Source organism: Artibeus jamaicensis, unplaced genomic scaffold (assembly GCF_021234435.1).
Source record: "Artibeus jamaicensis isolate MK-2021 breed Jamaican fruit bat unplaced genomic scaffold, CSHL_Jam_final contig_2170, whole genome shotgun sequence".
In the NCBI taxonomy this organism is placed as follows: domain Eukaryota; kingdom Metazoa; phylum Chordata; class Mammalia; order Chiroptera; family Phyllostomidae; genus Artibeus; species Artibeus jamaicensis.
In genome coordinates, this window is record NW_026521445.1 from 540,810 (window position 1) to 561,333 (window position 20,524).

General features: G+C 43.9%; 1 protein-coding gene across 1 annotated transcript; it reads right to left on the reverse strand.

The window, feature by feature from the left end:
• Window positions 1–1,785: 1,785 nt before the first annotated feature.
• LOC128626329 (protein kinase C, eye isozyme-like) lies at window positions 1,786–19,573 on the reverse strand. Its single transcript, XM_053658294.1, has 2 exons — window positions 19,476–19,573; window positions 1,786–3,292 (listed from the first exon to the last, which is right to left on the reverse strand). The coding sequence occupies exons 1-2, from the start codon at window positions 19,571–19,573 to the stop codon at window positions 2,407–2,409; spliced, it is 984 nt and encodes a 327-aa protein (XP_053514269.1). The 3' UTR covers window positions 1,786–2,406.
• Window positions 19,574–20,524: the final 951 nt, after the last annotated feature.

The window sequence follows — 20,524 nt, forward strand, 5'->3', positions numbered from 1 at the left end:
AAGAAAATAATACTTCAAAATACTTTTTCTATTCATTTTTCTCACCTGCCAGCCTCCTCCCCCTCCTGCTGCCCTTTGCCTAGCAGCGTTAACAGGTTGGTGGGGCACCCATAATAGCGGGGACTGCTGGTCACTGCAGTTTCCAAAAGCTGGGCAGTCTGGAGACCCCTGCAGAATTTGTTTCAGGCTTGGCTTTATCTCCCTTTGGAAATCTTTTGATCTCTGCTTCTACCAAGCTTGTAGAGGCATCATTTTGCCTGAAAGAGATGAAAACTTTTTAAAAAAAAGTGTTATCAGGTAGCAACAGCTTGCTAAGAATGGTAGAGTTTATTTTTCATTAGCTGTCTTTATTTTCAATATTTTTATATAAAGGGAAATTCTATGGCATTTTGATTTGAGAAGTTTGGAATTCACTGAGGTGAATGCTCCAGTCTGAGTCAGGTGAGTGGAATTTTTGTTTGTTTGCTTCAAATTCCAAATATGTGACTTCAGGCAAGTCCTAAAATCTATCCCAGAAGAACAAAGGTGGTGATGTTTATCCTAATCTACAACTCAGGGAATTTTTAAATTGCACATGACATTAGAGAGTATCTGTTCCTACCTGGCAATTTTATGAATAAGGAGAGTAAAGCTTTGAGAGGCTGAATTATTTGCCTGAAGACATTCAGCTTGTTATAGCCAAGGACCCAGGACTATATTTGAACCTAGGACTCTTGTTATTAACCTAATGTTTTTGTTTCTTGTTTTGTTTTTTTTACAGCAAATTTAGAGAGCATTTAGAAAGACTCCAAGATTCCAAAATAATAGTCCTATACAAATCTTTGTTAATACAAGGTGCTAAATTATTTACAATATTTATGAAATGCTGTTACATGAATTTCAAATGGCAATATTTACCTTCTATAGCTGAGTTGAAATTCAAGCAAATACGTCAGAAGAACCCTATAAATCTTTGTCAAGTACCGAATAACCCGATTTGAAGAAGTCATTCTCCTTTTTATTATTCACATAATATCAACTTGCCTATCTCTCAAAGATTACCAAGGGATCACATAGTAGGCAGTTAGACCTACACAATTAGAGTGGGAACGATAGGCCAGGTATGGAATGTCACTAGGGTGGAAAGCCCAGGGCACCTAGCAAACCTGGGAAACAAGTATTGTAGGGTAGGACTTTGCCCCTAGGGTGACCTTTAGTCCCCTAGCGTATCACTGGTCACGTTTTTTAGACCCCCTGACCTTTCATATGGGTGGTCATGATGTTCACACACCCCCAGACCTTTCTTCCCCTGGCTTGTCTCTAGTCATGGGGTAAACACCATCCCCCAGCCTGCCTTAGGGGGCTGGAGAATAGACAATCAGTAGAGACTGTAACCCTGAAAAGATATACCTGGAAAGCTGATGGATATTCCATTGAGATCCTCCCCTGAGACCCCCTCCTAAAATCCTATATTTAAAACCCCTCAAGATTTCTCTACCCTCCTCTTTTCCCAGGTAATTTGATAGCCCTCCCTTCCTCCCTGAAATTACAGCAATTAAACTCATTAGACAATATGTTGTGTTTTCTATTTCACCTTTTATTAGAAATGGATCTTTTGTTACACTATTCAATTTGCCAAAATTTATTTTGGAAAAAAGTTTATAATTTTATATTATACTTCTCCTATATGCTATAATGAGGAGGAGGAGGAAGAGGAGGAAGAAGAAAAGAAAATCAAGAGACTGAAAAGACAAGCCACAGACTGGAAGAAAACATTTTCAAAAGATAAAGAACTGACATCCAAAATGATAAAGAACTTTTTTCTTTTTTTAATTTGAAGACATTTTCCATTGGTGAACCAAAATGATTCAATTGAACATTGAATGCTCAAGTGTTCCAACCTTATGGCGGGGAAGCAAAAGGTATCTGCTCTTGGTTTCCACTTCCATCCTGACCCCTTTAACATCTCTCCCCCCATCTAAGAATTAAAAGAAAGTTTCCACGGAAGTGATTAAAAAAAATCATTTGCAAGCTTCTGTAAGAGATTCCTCACTCGGCCAAGGCACTTACTTTCCAGAAGAAGATAAAGTTCTTTGCAATAATTTCAAAGCAATTAATCTTATGCTTAAATGATAATCCTATAATTAGAAGCAATTAAAATCCTGCAAGAGAATGATCTGCTCAATGTCCATGTCCCTATATGCTAATTGGACAATCTTGAGAGGCCCAGGGATACTGGCATTCCAAAGCCCATTTTAAGAAGGCTTCTTCATTGCAGCAATCACTGAAGTCAAAGTGGATGGATGACTGAAGAATCCAGGGTCTTGACATCATCTTAAGCAGAAGAAAAATTACTCTGCCATTTGTAGCTTGGATATCTGCAAGCCTGTCATCGGTGACCTCGGCCTTCAGGTAGATCTGGCCCCTCTACCCCATGTGGGCTATCTTACAGGGGTTAGGGACATTCATCTCACACTGCTTGTGCACGTTCATATGGCAGGCGTCACATTTCTTCCCTTGACGAATCATCCCATACAGCATTGAGCCACAGTGATCACAGAAGGTGGGCCTTCGGTAAGTGCGGGTTTTGAACGTGTGCTTGCCCCTGGCACTGGGGTCACCAGTGCCAGGTCGCTCATCCGCACCCCCACAAGGAGCAGTGACCGACTCGTGGCACCTCTTATGAACCGCAAAATGGCACCCTTGGCACCGGTAGCCTTGTTTGCCGATCCCCCAGATGAAGTCCCCGCACTGGCTGCAGAAGGTGGGCTGCCTGAAGACATGGGCGGTGAACTTGTGGCCTTCCACCTCGTGCACTTTCTTCTGCCTCAGCGTTCCTTTGCGGGCCGGGGAATCGTTAGCCATGGTTCTCCCCGAACACTTCTCTGGGTCGGTGGGGGAGCAGGAGAACCCAGTGCAGGGCGCAGGCCGCAGGCGGAGGTCGAGGCAAGGAGTCACGGCACCCGGTACAGGCGGTGGGGCTGCGGACCGGCAGAGTCGGAGGGAGCGGCGCGGAGCTGAAGGGGAGCCTGGGCTGCTCACCTGCTGGCTGGCAAGGTCGGAGCTCAGTGATTCCCCTACACCCGGAGTCCGCACTAGTAGACGCCGGATGGCACCGCCCACGCCCACGCTCGGGCGGGACCCGGAAGGGGGCGGAGGCGTCTCCGGAAGCGGGGACGGGGGTGGTGGGCAGGCCGCCTGCTGACCTGGCTGTCCCGCAGCGTCAGTCTCTTCCTTCTCAGCCTCCGCTCCTGCGATCCTGCCTGCTCTTCTCCCGGCTTCCTCCTCCCACTCCCGGGGGCTCCCGCCAGCTCTTCAGTTCCCTCCTGGTTTCTCTTTCCCTTTCCTCTCCAGGTCCCAGGTCTGCTCTGCCCTGCGTGGTGGAGAGGAGCTCCAGGTCCCAGGAGGGGCGCCCCGTTGGACCACACCCCCTTAAGCTCCACTTGTCCTCAAAGTTTTATCGGCTTGTATCCATTTGAGGTTTTACTTGGCTAAAGCCACTCCTGTTATGTATGCCCTAAAAGGTTCCTGAAGGACTGTTAAACTCAACAACAAGAAGCCCAACTTAAAAATGGACCAAAGATTGACATCTCACCAAACAAGATGAACACAGATGGCAAATAAGAGTATAAAAAGATGTTTCACATATATCATCAAGGACATGCAAATTAATACAACAATGAGACACTGCTATACATACCTTTTAGAATGCTCCAAACCAGGAATATTGATAACAACCAATGCTAACAAGAATGTGGGGCAACAGGAAATCCCATTCATTGCTGGTGGGAATGCAAAATGGTGCGGCCACTTTGAAAGACAGTCTGACAGTTCATCACAAAACTAAACATACTCTTAGCCTGTGCTCCAGCAATCACACTCTTTGGTATCTACCCAAAGGAACTGAGGACTATTTCCACCCAAAACCTGTACAGGAATGTTTATAGCACCGTTCGTAGCATCTTTGGAAGTACCCAGTTGTCCTTCAGTAGGTGAAAAGATAAGTTGACTAGACTTATGGAATGAGATATGAAGCCATGAAAAGGCATGGAGGGAACTTAAACACATATTACTACCTGAAAGAGACCAATCAGAAAAGGCTGTTTGATTCCAACTATATGACAGTCTAAAATAGGCAAAACTGACACGGAAAATCGATCTGTGGTCCCCAGGGAAAGTGGTGAATAAGTGAAGCACGGAGGATTTTTAGGGCAGTGAAATTACTCTGGATGATACTATGTCAATGACAGATACATGTCATTATACATTTGTCTAAACCAGTGAGTTTCAACCTTTTTTTTTTTTATCTCGTGCCACATATAAGCTAATTTGTGCTAATAAAGCCTTGTAGCACACCACAATACAGCATCATAGCCCTGGCTGGCTGAGGGCTCAGACCCTATCCACAGGTGGGATCAGGGCTCGGTAGCCTTGATCTTCAGATGGAGAAAAGGAAATGTAAAAATAAAGACTGCATCTTTTACCTAGTTATGGTCTATTACTTTATAATTGTTTAGCATTGAATGTCCGTGAAGTCCCAGGTGGTTTTTCAGCCTCCCATCTCCCATTAAACTAATCCAAAGATGCTTTTTTAAATATCTCTATACTGTCATCTTCTTTACAGAGATTCAAGACATTAATCAAAAGCAGCACCCACATAATATTTTTTTATCTATCCTATTTTTTACTCTCCTTCAGAAGATTTTTATATCCAAAAGCATGTGAATATTTTGATTCCAAGAAACAGCCTGAAATGAGGTCTTTGATCTTCTTTCTTCCCATTTTTCTTCTTGGAAAGAGCTGCCTTGGATCAGAGTCCTTGATTTCATCACAGCTCCATTAGGGACTCGCAGGGTGACAATGGGCTAAGTACTCAGATACACAAGTCCTCGATTTTGCCACCTGTAAAATGGGGATAACGCCTAATGCTTTAGGTTGTAAAGAGAAAATGTGATACAATCTTACGTGTCTAGAATGTTTCCCGGCCTACCATAGACACCCAATGTTTGCTTATGTCTTTCTTATCCTCTCTCCTTCTATTTATGACATACACATGTCTTTCTTTTCCTCCTTCTGGAAGAGAGAGAACTGAGGACAGTCATCTTGTGTCTAGGCAGGTCTTCAGTGGAGCATGAGAAAATTTTTCCTTTGGTTCTGTCTCTTGTGTGTTTTCTCTCCATTGCAGCCTACCCTGGCTAAGCCTTCTGGTTCGAAGTTACAGTCTACTTTGCTATTTGCATATTTCCCTCAAACCCTTCTTTCTATTGCTTCCCCTGTATTTTCTGCTTTTTAGAACAGCCTCAAAGATTGCTACAGCTAAGAAAGGGGAAACAATAAACAAAGACAGCTGAAGAGGTGGGACGAAATTTTCTCTTGAAATTCTCTACCACAATTCCCAGCCTAGCAAGTGGGACAAGCACAGGAATATCACCCCATATTTGCTCGGCAAAGCAGCTCTGCAGAATGGAGGTCTTTAACCTTCTTCTTACAGGAGTGCATGCCTGAATGTCATTGTCATGCTTGACCTACCTCTTTGGAGGCAGAGGTAAGATGGGTTGAGTGTAACAGACAACCTCCAGAGCTGCTAGGTGTATCTCTCCCCACCTAGCCCTCCCTCTCTGCTACACAAGAAATGCGAGTCAATTTGAGTGAGATGATGATGAACACAGCCTTGAGTCTGTCCTGTGTGTAAGGAAAGTGAGTCATCCACACTGCTTAGCACTTTTTATCAATAACAGTTTTTACTGCCTCCTGCTGCACAATTGATTGTACCCCGGGTTTGATTGCAATTACTGCTCTGGGAAGATCTGTTAATCATCTATAAAGTGAGGTCATTGGTTTCAGTGGTTTCTAAGGCTGCTTTGAGCTTTCACAATGTTTTCGTCCCATTGTGCCACAAGGTCCCAGATCATGCCAGTGATAGGTGGCCTGGTTGCTTCTGAAAGACCCGGTGTGTGGGTTGCGTTGTGTAACCCCCAAAGATATATGTTCTAGTCCTTACCTGCAGTAAGTGCAAATGCAATCTTATTTAGAAATAGTGGGTTTTCTTTTCAGATGTAAACAAGTTAAGATGAGGTCAGGGTGAGTTAAGGTGGAACCTAATCCACGGACCTGTGCCCTCATAAGAAGAGGGACACTGGGACGCAGACACAGGCAGGGAGAGAACACCGTGTGACAGTGGAGGCAGAGCCTGGAGTGGCACATCTGCACTCCAAGGAACACGGGGGACTGCTGGCCACCGCCAGAAGCCAGGAGAGAGGCCTTCCTCAGAGCCTCCAGAAGGAACCAGCCCTGCTCACGCCTTGATTCCAGACTTCTAGCTGGTAGATCTGTGAGCTAACCAATTTCCTGTTTTCAGCCACTTATTTTTGTGGTAATTTGTTAAGGCAACTTGGGAAAACTTAGAAGCCAGGCGAACTTCAGTGTTCTTGATGGAGAGCTGTGTGTCAAGTCCTGTGTTGGGTCATCCCCTCGTGTTCTCCATGTCAGGGCCTGTCTTCCCTGCAGGCATGAGAACCTGGACTGTGGCCTCCCCCCACAAGAAGCCTTCAGTCCTTTGGGTCTCTTTTAGGACTTGCTTTTTCATTTACCTGGTGCTAGTTTCCCATGGATGCTCTCAACCAGCGCCTACTGCAGTCCTTCAGTGGGAGTGACTTCAAACGTGGACTGAACTGGGAAGAGACTTTAGAAAACAATTCTTGGCTTTCTTTAGCTGCTCTAATTTTAATTTATAATATTCATGTCAGGGTGATCACCAGGAAATTTTTTTGAAAAGACATTACCGAACAATCTCATGACTGTCATTTTATGTTGATGGGGTAATTTGTCCCTTTAGAAAGAGCTCTTTCTTGGGTAATTATTTCGGGTACTATGTGACAGGTGCAGACTATTTTAGGGCTCTGTGGCCCTTTCTCATGACATGCATTCACCTTGACGATAATGCCTGGGGCGGTGTTGCCCGTGACTCACCCCTCCTCCAGCAGAGCCCTGCATTATTCACTTCTTCAGCAGAGTCGCGTGTAGCAAGGGAGTCTTGGAAGACTGGCTTCCAGTGTGACCCTTGGGTCAGACTGCCATGAAGAATTGTCCTTCTCGTTACGAGGCGTCTTCTCACTCAGACTCGATTTTTAGGTGACGGCCCAGGAAATTCACGAGATATGAGGAAACGTGATAGCCAAGTGTTACGTTTGACAGTTGTATATAAATCTCCCACTTTGAGGCTGCCTTGCTTAAGTGAATAGAGGCGTATATAAAGTTACCTTTGAAAAAAGTCATTTTTATTTGTGGTTTCTCAAATGCAGACTTAACCACCTATATATTAATTTGTATGAGAAGGAATGGAGAGACATGAACTATTTCCATTTATTTTTAAGTATTTAGGAAAATCCTTCTAGACTTTACAAAACACAGTGCATGTTCCAGGTGATGACAAATGTATTGAAATAACATTTCAATCTTCTCACTTCATGTGGGCCCTGCCTTCACAGCCTCTTGTCTGTTGTGTATTCTGCGTCACTTTTTGGTGACTTGGATCATAATTTCATACTTTCCCTGGGCTCCTGATTTCATGCCCATTGCTGAGCTCTGTGTGCCCAAGTTTTTCAATGCTTAAGACATGGAAATGCCATTTTAGTAGCATTGCCTCTGAATGTCCAAAGCTCTATGAAGACAAGAATGAAATGTCCATTGCCTATTGGGTACAATAAGGGTGTGAATGTCCAGTTATAAAGATAATTCTAATCATCTCCATTAAGAAATTAAGATTCAGATGGGTTCAATCACTTGCTCCCAAATACATAAGACCAAAGCAAAACAAAACGATTGCTCTGTTCCAAAGGCCCACTGATTTCATATCAAGAGATTGAAACTCTGCTCTCAGAAATATTTGGACAAAGTCATAGAGTGTAATGCAATCTTACTAATGAATGCACTGTATTTATTTTGGCCTATATACAATTTAATTACTTTACTGGCTATTAACTGCAAACTTTTTAGCTCCTTGGTGGTTTTTAAAATGTGATGAAAACCTGAAGGCAAAGAGCCCAAAGCAAAACACACTGTTTTCTCCTGATAATGAAGTTTTCCAGATGGAGTTTTTCCTGCTGTCAGTGTGTGATGAAAGCTCATGTTTATAACCTGAACTAAGCCTTACCTGGGTCTTCTGTGTCAGAAATATGAGTTTCACTAAATTAACCACAGATCCCAAAGCAGAGAGAAAAAGCAAATTCACACCAGTCTGTATTTTGTCCACATAACTTGCAGGTATATGAGGACCACAGAAGTCAGCTTAACATAATTTTTCCATTTTACGCTATTCTACTTCTGAGAGGGCAACTGCTGGTTTCAGTTTGTCTGGGGAATTCATCTTCCAGAGCTGTCAAGAATTTTAGTGGCTGAGAGAAGAGAATGCTGAAGACAAGGTTTATTGATTCATGGCTGCGTTCCCATGAAACACTAGTGGAATTTTAAATGGCAGGCAATGTAAGAATCATGTTTCTTATGTTCGAAAAATGAGAATTGGTGTATAATGAAAATAACAACACATAATATGAATGTGGTCCTTTTCAGTTCATAAAGCACTTCCATTTAATTTCTACAATGATCTCACAAGGTGGTTCTGTTGTTGATTGACAGTGGTCCCTAACATATCATAAATGAACATATATTCACACACAGACATACACATACACATTAGTTTCCTCTCATATAAAAACAACCTAACACTACCATCCCTCGAACTGCCATCTTGAACCATCTAAGACTTTGTTAATTTCTAAAATTCTCGAAAAGGTAAAAGTACCCCCATAACTTTCTTCAACTACATGAAATCCGATGTAATCTTCACCATTGTAGAAAAGCCCTTAGCGGTTAATGAATGATGTTCCTGCTGCGGTGTCTAGTGGATTTTCCCCATACTCATCGTCAAGGGCTCCTTGTAGTTTTGGAGTCCGTTGATCATGTGAAGTGTTCCTCATCATGGCTTCTGTGGCAGCACAGCTTCTTCCCACTCCTGCGGCCTTCCTCTGTCCAATGTCTTTGCTGGTTGCTCCGTCCTCTCTTCTGGGAAATGTGTGCATTCCCTAAGGCCATGCCTGAGAGCCTATTCTCTTCTTTCTGGCTCTCTCCTCTCAGTCAGAGCCCCAGGTGGTTCTCCCTGGAGCAATGACGTCACCTTTTCCGGCTCACCCTTCTCTCCCACTTGGAACACCAACCACCCATGTTCCACCCCGACCCCTTCCCACTCAGCTGATGACTGTGACCCTCCTGGAAGGGGAGAGCAGGTCTGTAGAGTGTGAGCCCCATTGCCTTTCTGTCCACAACACGTTGACCTCCACATACACTCACCCTTCCCTCCTGCCCCAGTTTATGAGGAAGAGTGTGCCTTTTCCTGTGCAAGACCAGTCCTCTGATTCTACCCCTCTGTCCTTTCAGGGAATAGAACCTTGCTCTGTTGATGATTTCCACTCTATCTGATACTTTCCACTTGTTCCTCTTTACTGTTTGCAGCCCATACACATGCTTGGCTCTCTCCGATCCCTGAAAGTGCCTCCTTCTGCCTCACGCCCCTCTCGCTACCACGCTCTTTTTTTTTCCCAGTGAGGCCAAGCTTCAGTAAAGAAGAGTCTACGGATGCTCTTCCTATTTCTTCTCCTTTAGCTCTGTCTTCGACCCAGGATTTAATGTCAGCCTTCTGCCCTTACTGAAGTTTCTAGGGACATTTAATTGCCTCATGTCACCAATGTTAATTTCTCAGCAGCAATTGAGCCTGCCCACCACGCCCTCTTTTTCCAGGGTTTGCTCCGTTACACCAGTTTCTACCATTTTCCAATTGTTCTTTCTTTATTTCCTTTGAGTTTCCCTTCTTCTTTCTCATTCCTGACAGTGTTTTTCTACTCTTCCTTTACCACTGCCCTCAATCCTCCTCCACGTTCCCCTCCCTCCTCCTTTTTCTCCTCCTCCTCTTTTTTCTCTTTCCCATGATTCCATTTGGCTACAGGCGTGAACCCCATTTTTATACCATGGTACGAATGACAGATATTGTTCACATGCTGAAGCTTCCTATGGGACTGCCCATACCATTGGCCTTGATGTCTTCTGTCCTCGTTTAGTAACATGTATTAGAAAGCAGATGAATGAATGAGAGTGGTTATTGTGGAGATCACCTTGAATCAGTTGTCATTCCTGGAAAAAGTAAGTAATTTGCAAACTTCAGGACTTTAACCTTTATCAGTGACAGGTTACTGGTGACGCATCACACAGCTGACTCACACACGTTAGTGCATCGTGACAACAGATTGGCAAAGGCTAAAATGTTGGGTGTTCCAGTGGTTGTTGAATTAATTTGGGTGTGACGTTAGCAATATTATAGTGACTTCCTACAGAAGTTTGAACCAAAAATTTTTTTATCCCTCCCCCAAGAGTCACTAATTTATTTACCTATTTATCATGCAATTAGGTGAAACTTGTGTCTGATCACACACTGGATTGGAAGGTCCCTGCTCTCAAATTCTTAGAGCTGGGCAATGAGAAAAATCATTTGCCTGCATCATAAAGAACAGCGTCTAAGGGAGCTGAGATATTATCATTCAGTTAAGGTCCCCTGGGGAAGTGTGTTCTGGGAGCTGGAAAGAGTGAACATAACAGCATGCTGCACATAATCTTGACTTGCTCTAAGTTACAGTAGCTTGAAACTGTAAGAGAGAGATATGTGTGAACCAGCAGCTTAAGTCCTGACATATCACGCTGTCTTCTCACAGTGGCTTTTAGGATAACTTCGAGTTTTATAACCTCAGTGAATACAAAATCCAAATGGGGAGAAAGTATAATGTTCTCTAGAAATTTATAGCAAGCACATTCTTTCTGTTTATTTTTATAATGACTTGAAGTAAAACTTTAATCACAGTGAACTATTAAATCTGCTTTCCCTTTAACATTTAAGGCTCTGGGGGTCAACATTTGGCCTAAAAATTGACATTGACCAGCTCATGTTTACTAATACAACCTGCTCCCCCACTAGCTGTCCCTATCTGCTTCTATTTTTCCCTTCCGTCAATGAAAGTCTGGAACGACCTTCCTTTAGCAAACACACCACTTTACCTTGGCAACTTTAGATTAGAAGTTTTGTAAGAGGCGGGAACTATATCTTATTCTTTCACCCCTGAAGTTTTTTGCACACAATTGATGTGCCATAAATAAATTTTAAGTTTTTGCCCATCAATTAGGGAAACATTGATAAGAAATATAGATATTTTGAAAGCAAAATCCTGTATTATAACCAGAGATAATTACTATCAACCATTTGGTATAAACCAGAGAGGTTGACCAACTTTCCCTGTAAACAGAAAAGCAGTAAATATTTGAGACTCCCTGGCCTTGCGTTCTCTGTTGACCCCTTGGCTCTGCTGTGCAGCATGGCCGACTGGCGAGATGGTCCGCAAATGGCACATGTGGTCTATTTGTAGCACATGCGGGCTATTTATAGTGTGCAGACCCTGTATCACCTACCCTTGAAACCCCTATATATGTCATATATGTATATATCTAATGTGTATGTATGATATACACATGTGATATACAGGAGCGGGTGAAAGTAGGTTTACACCTACTTTTTTGTATAGAAAATAACACAATGATTGATAAATAATAATACAGAAATAAATTGTTTCATATACTCACAACCGGAAACCTCCTTTTGCCCACCCCATATATAATATGTAATTTAATATGTAGAGTGGTTTTAAAAAGCGACATTGTAAAGAGATTACTAGACATCCTTGCAGTGGAATATTGGAACCTCTGGGGACATCTGTCTTGTAGGGCGAGGACTCTCAGTCTTCCGACGGGTGGCAAGGGTTGGTTCTTTAGGGGTGGAAAAAATGTTACACTATTGCAGTGGTGTGTGCCTCTCCAAAGTTCAGTTCTTCTCTACAAGATTTTATTCTTTAGTGCTTAATCTGGGGGTGGGGGAGAGGACTAGGTAAAAATGTGTCAAACGTCAGCTTTGGGAGCTGAGAATGAAAAGGAGAGAAATCACTGCTATAGGGACACGCTTTAATTGGGTGCATTTCCACTCCGCAACTTACAGAGAACTGGAAAACTATCGCAAATGCACATGCTTCTTGTCTGCTTGCAAAACACTTGCCTCGTTCCCTTAGTAATCAATAATGACTTAAATAAAAGGCTTTGACAAGAGTATATTTTGTATCTGTGTGAGAGTCATGGTTTTACCACTTCAAAAATATGAACGTTTCTTGTGGGTTCGAGTGGCAGCAGGTTGAAAATATGGCCATATCATTACATATTTTAAAGGTTGTAAATATTCCAGTAAACAAATATATCATTTACAAGTCCGTCTTTTATTGTTGGAAACGATAAATAGTTTTTAAGAACAAGCATAGATCTCTCTCTCTGACAGACACATGGAATGTGGGAAGGCGTGAGAAGGCGGGACATGTGTCGAAAGCTTGTTACCTGTTTGGCGTAGAGCTGGTCTGCTTTCAGCTCCACGTTGACTTTGGTGAGGGCAGAGGCCACTGGATGTAAAGGTCAGGGCTATTTTCCTGGCTCTGCTGGTTGACAGAAGGTCACATGTGTTGCGCTATGAATCTGAGATGGTTTGGAGGGAAGCACTGTACCCTGGGCCCATCAGAGGTATACATGAGGTAGAGCACACTCGAGGTGTAGCACACTGAGTGTGCTTGCAGTTTGTTTCACGTGCGTGGAACTGCTGCAGTTTGTCAGAGCTTTACAGTTCTTGCCAAAGCCTCCTACCCGTCTCTTCAGCCTCTCGGAGCACTGACTCTAACTGCTAGCCCCTCCACGCTTGTTTTATATTCCTTAAAAAGTTTCTTCTTTAAGCCCTGGCTGGTGTAGCTCAGTGGATTGAGCGCGGGCCCCCGAACCAGACAATCGCAGTTCGATTCCCAGTCAGGGCACATGCCTGGGTTGCAGGCCAGTTCCCTGCAGGCCAGTTCCCAGCAGGGGACGCATGAAAGGCAACCAAACATTGATGTTTCTCTCCCTCTCTCCTTCCCTTCTCCTCTAAAGATAAATAAATAAAATCTTAAAAAAAAAAAGTTTCTTCTTTAGAATTGCTTCCAGAAGCCACAGAAAGGATACCAACAATGGCAATGTCCTTGGGAGGTCTGGGTAACACATTGGATATATACATTTGCATGTTTCCTTTTGGTGGCTTTGCTTCATGTGTTTGTTGCATCCATTATGTCCTGATAAGAATACAAAAAAATTTTTTTGGTTTGGTCTCATAAAAAAGAACCCAAACATTTGTGGCACCGAACCACACTACCTAACATGTTAAAAAGCAAAAGTATATTCAGTAAAACTATGAAATGTACTCAAATTGACAAGACTGAGAACTCAATCATTAAACGAAGAAAGGTATGAGTTTATTTATTTAACAAGAGGTATGGCATTTCTTACATATAATGTGTGGGAAAAGAACAAATATTTATTAGGTTCCTTGTATGGGGCAGCTATTTTACATCAGATCCCCGTGAAGTAGTTTTAAATCTGAAACTGTTAAAAACCAGAGCTGGATGGATTGGGATTTACAGAGCTTGCTGTTGAGATGAAAATCCTCTTTGACTCTGACAAAGGCTGTCGGCGGGACTTCCTCCATATTTTTTAAAACCTTTGTCGTTACAGTTAGCATTCAGTTCTATTCTCTGCTAGTTCTGTGTGGACAGCAGAGGTTAGACGACCATACACTTCACATAGACGTTCCCCTGGTGTCCCGGTGCCCCCGGCGGCATGCACAATTCTCAGAGCACCATTGGTGCTGTTGCCTGTGCGGTACCGCACATCCCTGTGACTGTTCTGTAACTACCAACATGTACTTCTCCATCCCTTCACATTCTTCATTCGGTCCCCCAACCTCCCTCCTCACTTCAACCATCTGTTGTCTGAATCTGTGAGCCTGTTTCAATTTTGTTTGTTCATTTTGCTCTTTAGATTCCCAATATAAGTGAAATCATATGGCATTTGTCTTTCTCTCGCTGGCTTATTTCACTTAGCATCATACCCTCCAGGTTCATTGATGCTGTTGCAAATGATAAGATTTTATCCTTTTTTATGGCTGAGTCATGTCCCACTGTATGTATATACCGTACCCTCTCTATCCACTCATCTATTGATGGGCACTTGGGTTGCTTTTCTATTTTGCCTATTGTAATTTTTGAAAGAAGCATTTTTAAAGAGGATTGATCCTTAGCTCTGCCAGGCCTTGGCTTGGGGCTTGGCGGCTCTCTGGTGGTCACATAGCATGTGACCCAGCATGAATGGCTGGACTGAGTGAGGCACTTATTAGAGATGTGGGCAGGCATGTGAGCAGGGAAATAGTAAGTGGAAGGTGAGGTTGGTGGGAGGAGGGCAGGTTGGGGGCCCATGGGTGCTGGGGATGGGCCAAGGAGGATCTGGGGACAAAGGTCCTGGAGGGAGCCGGTCAAAATGAGAGTCGGTGCTTGGGAACCACAAGGGTGGGCCCAGATGCTAGAATTAAGCCTCATCACGGAAAGCAAAGGCAAGAAACAAGAGCCAGGGCTGATGCCAGGGAGAAGCGTGGTATTGTAAGTGGGAGCAAGGCGAGGTGCCCTGGTGGAACCTCCAACACCAGCTGCCTGTTGTTACTGCTCACGCTCTCCAGGTACAGAGGCCTCGGTTCCCTGAGTCCTCTAAACTAACTCAACAGCTTATGACCAGATGCCAGGTGGGTTTCTGGATAAGGTACTCCAGGCAGCCTCCTCTGTAAGACACCCCACTGCTCCAGAGTCTGCAGCCAGCTCTGAAAAGTCCCCCTGCTGCTGAGAAGCCTGTTTTCTCAAGAACAATAGATTCCTGAGTAAACAGGGTCTCTGCCACGACTGCCCAGGGAAGGGGTACAGAGTTCAAGTACTTCTAATGCTATGACTGGGAAAGCACTTGTCACTTCAAACTATCAGGCATAGAGTCTCTGGTATTTTCAGATGATTTTTAATCCTGGGGGATATATGTGTACATTTACATCTCATTCCTCATGTAGATGTTTACAATATGTATATTTATAACTCTAAATATAGACACATATACCTCTCAATACACACACACGCACATGCATACATCCATTGCCTATCTTTTTTTTTTAGTTTGAAAAATGTATTTTATTTTTACTGTAATATATTTGACACATGACATTGTGCAAATTTAAGCTGAACAGCACATTGATAGAGGTACAACATATAGGGGCGACCAGTGATGCTTCTTTCCTACCCTGATGTCTCTCTCTCTCTCTCTCTCTCCAAAAGCAATGGAAACAAGTGATCTTGGATGGGTGAGGATTAAAAAATAAAAACTATCTCCTTGAGCAAACTCTGATTAGGTTCCTTTAAGCCCTCTAGGCCTTGATCTTGGTGTCTGTCCCTGTTGGGCCTGCACCACCCATTTGTACCAAGAATCTTGCTCAGTCAGTTTAGAGAGAGCCCCTTACCTTGATATCCTCAATATCTGAGAAAATTCCTCATGGCCCAGCATCCCCAGGCGGGTATCTGATGACCCTGGTCTGCCCGCAGCAAGAATTTTGTCAGGTCAGTTTTGACAGAAATCTGTCTTCAGCCCTTTAAATGGGGTAAGTAATCTTAGTAATTTTCTATCCACTGACTCACACCCTTGACTATAAACCCCGCCCCCCCATCCATGCTCTGTTCGGAATCAAGCCCATTTCTATAGTGAGATTTCTTTGCCCCTGCTGCAATTGTTCCAGAAAAAACTCTAGTCTTATCACATTAACTACTGTTTATTTAGCTGTGGTTTTCTCCGACAGCCTTAGGTTTAAGACTTGCTGTAGGAGTTGTCTTCAAACTGACATATATTTCGCTGGTACGGAATTCTGTAAATTAGGATGATGCGAGCCTAAGTTACAGAATCACACGGACCTGTTTGGAACCCCGGCTCTGTTGTCTGCTGGATGAGAGCCGTTGTGCGGAGTGTTTCCCTCCACTGTTCCTCAGTTTTCTTATTCAAAAAATGGGCACAGCACTGACCTAAAGAGATGATGAGGAGCAAACGAAGTGACATTGCACAGTTGTTCAGGGCATAATAGATGCCATGACCAGTGGGGTGGGGGGTGCCCAGGGAAAAGAAATGTTGGGATATTTTACAGCAGGATTAACTGCTATTTAAAAGTGTTTCTGGTGTTGGAGATGCCAGGTCAGCTGGGACCAGACCTTCTTTTCCTGAGAAAAACCAGTTATTTCTCAGAAATGTGAATATACAGTATCGATCATACTTGTTTATGTAGCAATATGAAAATGCTTACATTGCAATCAACAAAAGGAGTACATGACTGAATATAGAACAGAATGAAATGCTTATGATTCCTGCCATAAAAAAGATACAGTATAAAGATGAAGAGAACACATGAAATACACGTGTACTCTGGTGGGCAAATTGGGTGTTGTTCGGCCGGACAACGACGGCCCTCTAAGCCCTCGGTACATAGCAATTGCTGGGTAGTGTATGTGGGGTGGGGACAGGGAAAGGTTATTTCCACAAGGTGCCAAGAAATCTTTAGGAATAGTGTGTTGTGGCTGTTCAAGGCCTGACAAGTACATGGTATTTGGGAAGAATATTCATGGAGCCGTTGGGACGTCTGGAGTGCCTTGATTCATGGGTGGGCGAGCCATGCAGGCTGCAAGCCACGTGTCCCCCTGCATGTCTCTGTGTGGCACACATTGTGGCCCTTGCTCCCCAGTGTGGCACCCAGCAGGGAGCCCCTGGCCCCTTTTTAAATACTAGAACAAAACAAAGCTGGCTTTAAGCCAGAAAATTATATAACATAGCATAATTTTGCACATGTGAGCCCACTTCATGTGATGGGAACCATTTATTGGACCCAGTCTCGAGACTATGAGAACACTATTTATCAGGCCCCTTCGAGGCTACAGGAACACTGCCTCCCTTAGTTACCCAGAGACCTGGGTGAGGAAGCCAGACTGCCTCCACTTACCCTACAAGCAGGAAGGATTGAGAGCTTCAACTCTTCCCTTTTGAGGTTCCCTATTGTGAGAACATCTGTGACCTCGTGAACTGAGGGGGTTCCAGCTGGAGCGATCCGTCAGGAAAGGAGACCACATGCGTCCCACTCAGGAAGGAAGTCGCCATGAGAAAGGGGGAAGTCTAGCCTTGTGACACAGGACAAAAATAAGGGCCAAGGGGTGAACAGAGCAGGCTGATTCAGAGTTGCTCATCTAGCGCTCATAGGAACTCTACAAGGTAGGACCTCATGCTCCCCCTGCTTCTCCTGCTACAAAATTTAGGCTCAGAGAGGTTAAGAAATTTGCCCAAAGGAGGAGTGCTAGCAAGTAACTATGAGCCAGAACTTGAACCCCATCTGTCTCTGGGACCCTTGCATCTCACCTCTACACTCTATCTATCATCTGAGATCTTTCCACGGGTTTCTCCCTCTTTAGGACAAAATAAAGAAATGCACGTAGGGGTTAAGGTTGAGGACAAATCCTTCAGGGAGAAAAGTACTGGTAATTAGAAGACAAGGACCTGAAAGAGCTTTGAGGTTTCCTGGCCTCATTCAGGAGGCTGATGACTATGTGATGTAATCCACATTCTTGCATTCAGTCTGGAAACAAAAAGCAAGTATTTTCAAAATAATTGCTCAAGATTAAAGGTCATTCTGTTGCCATGTACAGATGTGGTTTTTTTTTTTTTCCCCTCACAAACCTGATCTTTCTGGACCTTAATGATCTCATCTGTAAAATGAGAGGGCTACACTAAGCCATTGTTAAGATTCTTTTCATGGTCTAATGTTTGTGATCCAGGAATTTATAAGCTTTTTCTGATATTTCACCTTTGGCCTTCGCCTCTTGAGCATTATGATCAAAGCTAGTCAATTCCAAGTTCATGTGACAGGTGAGGACAAAAGACCTATGGAAGGTTATGAAGCAGGGATTATGGCAGGAAAAGGTTTTACAGCCATCTATTAAATGGAGTTTAAGGGAAAGAATTCTGGCCCTGACTGGTATAGCTCAGTTGGTTGGATATTGTCCTGCAAAGCTAAAGGTTGCCAGTTTGATTCCCGGTCAGGGCACTTGCCTGGGTTGCCAGCTGGTCCCCAGTCTGGGGGGAGGGAGATGCATGAGACACGGCCAATTGATGTTTCTCTCCCTCTCTTTCTCCCTCCCTTCCCCTCTTTCTGGGAATAAAGAAAATCTGTAAAGGAAAAAAAAAGGAAAGAATTCAGGGTATCAGAAAGCAGTGTGTAAAGCAGAAAAAGGCTAAAACTGAGGAAAGACTTTCAGACAAGTAACATGATTTCATTTATATGTGGAATCTAAAGAACAAAATAAGTAAAAAAAACAACATAGAAACTAGACTTTCAGATACAGAGAATAGACTGATGGCTGGCAGAGAAGGACTAAGTGAACAAAGTAAAGGGTGTCAGATTACAGATTGGGAGTCACGAAATAGCCCCAGGTATGTAACACAGAGAGAATATAGTCCATAATATTGTAATAACTAGTTACGGTTCCAGGTAGGTACTTGAAATATCAGTGGGAGCACCATGTAAAGTATATGATTATTTAAACACTATGATGCACACCTGAAATCCATACAAATAATACTGAATGGAAACTATAATTCAAAAAAAAATACTGAAAAAACGGTGAGATTCTCCATGTATATAATGTAGGAGTGAAATTAAAGGCTTACCTGATTAAAGGAAATAAAAAAAGTATAAGCATCTATGATGGTTGAATTGTGAAATTATAATCAGACTCACAAAATAAAAATACCCCCCCCCCCCAAAAAAAAAGAAAGAAAAACAAGACTTTCAGAGAGGATTGCAGAAGAGGCATGGGTGAGACCTGGCTGGCCCTGGCGTCAGCAGGCCGCAGGCAGCTTGTCCAGGGTGCGTGAGAGCACGGGCTTTGCTGTCACAGGGACACGTTTTGGGGTGTGGCTGTCCCACTCCCCCATGTCCCAGCCCCAGGCTTACTCTCTTGGAGCTGACAGAGCTGCTGACACCACCACTGATATGTCCTCTCCTTCCAAGGACATGAAGCTTTCCTCGTCTTTTAGGTGAACCAAAGAACAGACACTTAGTAAAAGAAAATTTAAAAGAAGAAAGGGGGGAAATCACGTAAACAGATGTGAGCCAACTTTACAGAAGATAATTTTCTGATTCTCCTTTGGGGCGAACCCCTCTTCTCCTTGCGTCTTTCTTCTCATCTGCCCCCTTCTTTTCGATCAGCTGCTCACTTCTTTCTTCAGCCTCTCACTCCAGTTCCTTCTCCCTGACCTCTTCGTCCTCCCAGCCCCTGCACTTCTCTCTCACATGTGTTGAAAACATGTCTGTCTCTCTCTGCTGGCCATGGCCAGCCCGAGAGAAAGACCACACAGTGGCAGCCTCGCAGGTTGCTCTCGGGCAACGAGAAGACCATGTGGAAACCAAATTGGTAAGATAACCCTCTCGGGTTCCTTTTTCTCACCTCCACGCCGTCTGCACAGCCCCATCCATCCCCAGATCTGCTAGTGTCCTGTGCTCCTCCCCGCCTCTCATGTCCACTCTAAGGATCAGATGTTCCATCGGCTGATGATTTTTCCTCGACTGGAGGGGAAATTTTTTAAGGTTCCGTGTCATAAGCGAATTCCAGCTATATGATCACTCTCCAGCTGGGAGTGATCTTTCTCCTTTTTATTAAGGCAGATTCACAGAGGGTTGGAAACTGAGTTGTAGCTTTTGCCCTTTTTGTTGAGTAACACTATTTCTAGGATTTACTGAGTGCTTACCCTGTGCTAGTACTTACATGCTATCTCCAGTCTTGTATTATCAGTCTCCCTGTGCCAGGACTGGCACAGGGTGGAGGTCCCTGAGTGGGGGCCACGGGAGATTAAGAAAGACACAACACAACACAGTTTAAGGAAAAGCAGGGGCCAGGTGGGGCACTGTCCTCTGATAGAGAGCCAGTGACCCTGAACATGGTCTCTGCGTTTATTTTACAGGGGTTGGTTAGATAGAGCTCAAGGCTGCAGGCAAAGATTGTTCCGTTCCCGGGCTATCTAAACGATTAATATGTCTTCTGCAAAAGTTATGGTCACATTCCGAGGAAGCTCACAGTTATCCATTCCCTCCTCAGCCCCCGAGGGCTCCGGCGGTCCTCAGCTGCTGGCTTGATTTGCTTTGCAGATGCGAGCAGTCAAGTGCGGCTTCGCCAAGCACTTGACCCAAGCGTTTGGCTTCAGCCTGCACACCCCTACTATTAATTAATTCATAGATGAGATAACAGAGAGGTTAAGTGATTAGTCTCAGTTAAAACAGCTGGCAGTGGAATTGAAACATAAGTCTGTCTCACTCAAAAACCCAGTTCTTGCCCTGGCTGGTGTAGCTCAGTGGATTGAGCGCGGGCCTGTGAACCAGAGTATCACGGTTTGATTCCCAGTCAGGGCACATGCCTGGGTTGTAGGCCAGTTCCCAGCAGGGGACGCATAAGAGGCAACCATACATTGATATTTCTCTCCCACTCTTTCTCCTTCCCTG